Raw genomic sequence first — 2884 nt, 5'->3', positions numbered from 1 at the left:
CATGAAGTGCATGTTTCATCTTGAACAGTGACAAGCTGGGTGGAATTTGCAGTGCATCAAATGAGGCTGGTATTAGTCTCACTTGAAAAGAGAAATTCTAACTCTAGCCTTTTTCCTGGGGAAGGGACAATTTCTAGGCTGAACTGGTATTAAACCAAAGCAAATGATGTGCTAGGGCTGAGAAGATGATGCTGGTGGAGGCTTAGGATAACTTAGGGGTCTTCCCTTGTGTAAACCGCCTAAAAGCTGTTGTGCAGGACAACCGGATAGCTGAGATGGGACGAATGTAGGGCGGAAAAATTAGAAGGCCAGAAAACTGCCTGTGAAAAGGCTGATGAAGTTGGGAGTGCCATAGGATTCATGGTTTCCTGGGCAAAGCCAGGCATTTAGGCAGGTCAGCTGCATCGCTGGCTGGCTGGAAACATTTTTATTGGTGCTAAGGCACTATGTCAGTGACCTGAAAATTGTGGATTGAGAGTAAGATGTTAATGTTGTTGATAATCCATTGCTATTGATCTTTAAAACTCTTGTAAGTGGTTTATTAGTATTAATATGGTCATAAAGCACCTGCTGACAGTGTGCCTTTGGGAGCGTACTCCTGTTTTTGCTGAACTAAATGGCAAAAATTGCCTCCAACTTTAGCAGTAACAGGAACAAGACCTACAAAATAAGGTCACTTGCAATAAAATACAATGCTTTGGAAACTGCTGTTGTATTACTTTAGCTATTCACAGGGGCAGTATTTAATTTTAGAGATCCCTTAGATATATCAGTTTGCAGAGTTGAAAGGGCAATGTTTTCATATTCCTCTTGCGCTGCTGAGCATCTGCAGCGGTGAACTAATACTACCAAATCCTTCTGAAAATTCCTGTTGAGAAATCCATAAAAGATGGGATTGATACAAGTTGAGATCATCGCCACGAGGTGGCACAGTGTAAATGCTAGATTATGGTTACAGCTCATTAGTGCCTCATAGTTCCAGTCAAAAACAACATTGAATATATTGAGAGGCAACCAGCAAGCTGCAAAGGTCACAACAACTGATATCAACATCATATTAATCCTTTTGTTTTCACTTAGTCTGCTCACGTTCTCTCTTGTCCTATCTATTTTACCATGTCTCCTCCGGAGACATACAAATATCTTGAGATAGCAGATAAAAATAAACCCCAGTGGGAAGCAGTACTGGAAAACCAATAGACTAGTGGTAAAAATCAGTCGTTCCATAACAGATGGCCATGCTTCGATGCAAGCGACTTTGTTCTTGTAGAAGTCACTATGGAAAGATAGATGTTTGAAGGGTTCATCAGTTAATTGGTGAAATATTAAAAAAGGAATGGATATGATAAGGGAAAGCCCCCAGATGAGAATAATTCCCCAGTACGCGTGGGAAATATTAGGCTTCCAGCCACGTGGGTTCACAATTAACTGGTATCTCTCAATAGCAATAAGTACAAGTGAGAAAATGGAGACTGTGACAGATATACTTTGTGTGAAAGAGCTTATTTTACACATAGCTTCCCCAAATATCCAGTAGTCCATTAAGGTATATGCAACTGTGACAGGAATGCACACGATACAGATTAAGACATCCGATAAAGAGAGATTGGCAATCAAGATGTTTGTAACATTTTGCGCTTCTTTCTGTCTCTTTATTATAATAATCAGGCAAAGATTTCCAAAAAGCCCTACTATTGTAACTAAACTGTAAGCTGTAATAAGCAAGAATACTGCAGGGAAGGAAGGTTGACATGTATCAAAGTTTAAAAACTGAGAATAGCTGTTGTTTGAGATAGTTTGATTAGACAAAACCTCACTAGGATGCTGAATGGCTTTATCCATCATGAAGCATCTCCCAAACTGTGGACAAAACTTAGCTATAAAGATTTTGCACGTATATCTGTGTGTGTCCCTCCCCTTACTATTTGTAAGATATTTTGCTTGGAGCTTTCCAAGGCTATGATTAATATGATTCTATCTTTGTATTTGGTCTTTGTATTAGATTTGCTCAAAGTTTCACAATTGCTTACAGCAGTGAAGAATCCTGAAAAGAAAAGCAAATGGTAAAGTATTCATGTTTTTGTATAGTTATCTGTATGGGGGTTGATACTACTTTTTCTGCACTGATAGTGTTACAGAACCATAGATCTCTTTTACATAACTGACTGTGATGTATGAGAAATAGCAGTGACAGCTCTGTTTTAAGTTACATGATGATTTTCATACAAACCCGCTTTTATCAACTGCAGATAAATTTTGCTTTCTAAGACAAAATATTTTAAGATTTGTCTCAGCCAAAGATTTAGCAAGGTTTGAGGAATTTTGATGAGACAGGTCTGCTGCTTTTTTATTATCAGAAAAATGAAAAATCAGGTTCTGCCATCAAATGGCTAACTTTGGACATCACACTTATTTTTTTTTCTCTAAAACTATACAGCAATGTGATAATGAGATAATATGCAAAATCCCTCCAACTTAATTCAAAAAGATGTGTGCTTGAGCATAAGTGATATTCAACACACTTATGAATGACATGTTTATGGGAGTTTCCTTTTCTGCATATGTATACGTTAAAGATGACATGTCCTTATCACTCAGTCTAATCTGAGAAAAATGTAAGCCAAACAGAGATTGCATCTTAGTTATCCAGACAATTATTTCCTTATCAATAGTTGCCGGAGGTTGTCTTTTTTGTTTCCTTACACACCGTTCATTGTTGTAGAAGTTTGACAAATGATACCCAAAACATTTACTGTGGTTAAATGCAATATGTACTCCAGAGACGCAGAGTTGATTCGTCTTTCAGATCTAACTTAAACAGGTGTCAAGCAAAAATCTATTTTTTATAGATTATAAAATCTATATTAATTATTATCGAGATTAA

General features: G+C 37.3%; 1 protein-coding gene across 1 annotated transcript; it reads right to left on the bottom strand.

The window, feature by feature from the left end:
• Positions 1 to 720: 720 nt before the first annotated feature.
• LOC112964859 (neuropeptide Y receptor type 6-like) lies at positions 721 to 1845 on the bottom strand. The gene has a single exon (XM_026063455.1). The coding sequence runs from the start codon at positions 1843 to 1845 to the stop codon at positions 721 to 723; it is 1125 nt and encodes a 374-aa protein (XP_025919240.1).
• Between the last annotated feature and the right edge of the window lie 1039 nt (positions 1846 to 2884).

Source organism: Apteryx rowi, unplaced genomic scaffold, assembly GCF_003343035.1.
Source record: "Apteryx rowi isolate R43461 unplaced genomic scaffold, aptRow1 scaffold_2, whole genome shotgun sequence".
Lineage (NCBI taxonomy): Eukaryota > Metazoa > Chordata > Aves > Apterygiformes > Apterygidae > Apteryx > Apteryx rowi.
This window is presented reverse-complemented; position numbering and strand designations above follow the sequence as displayed.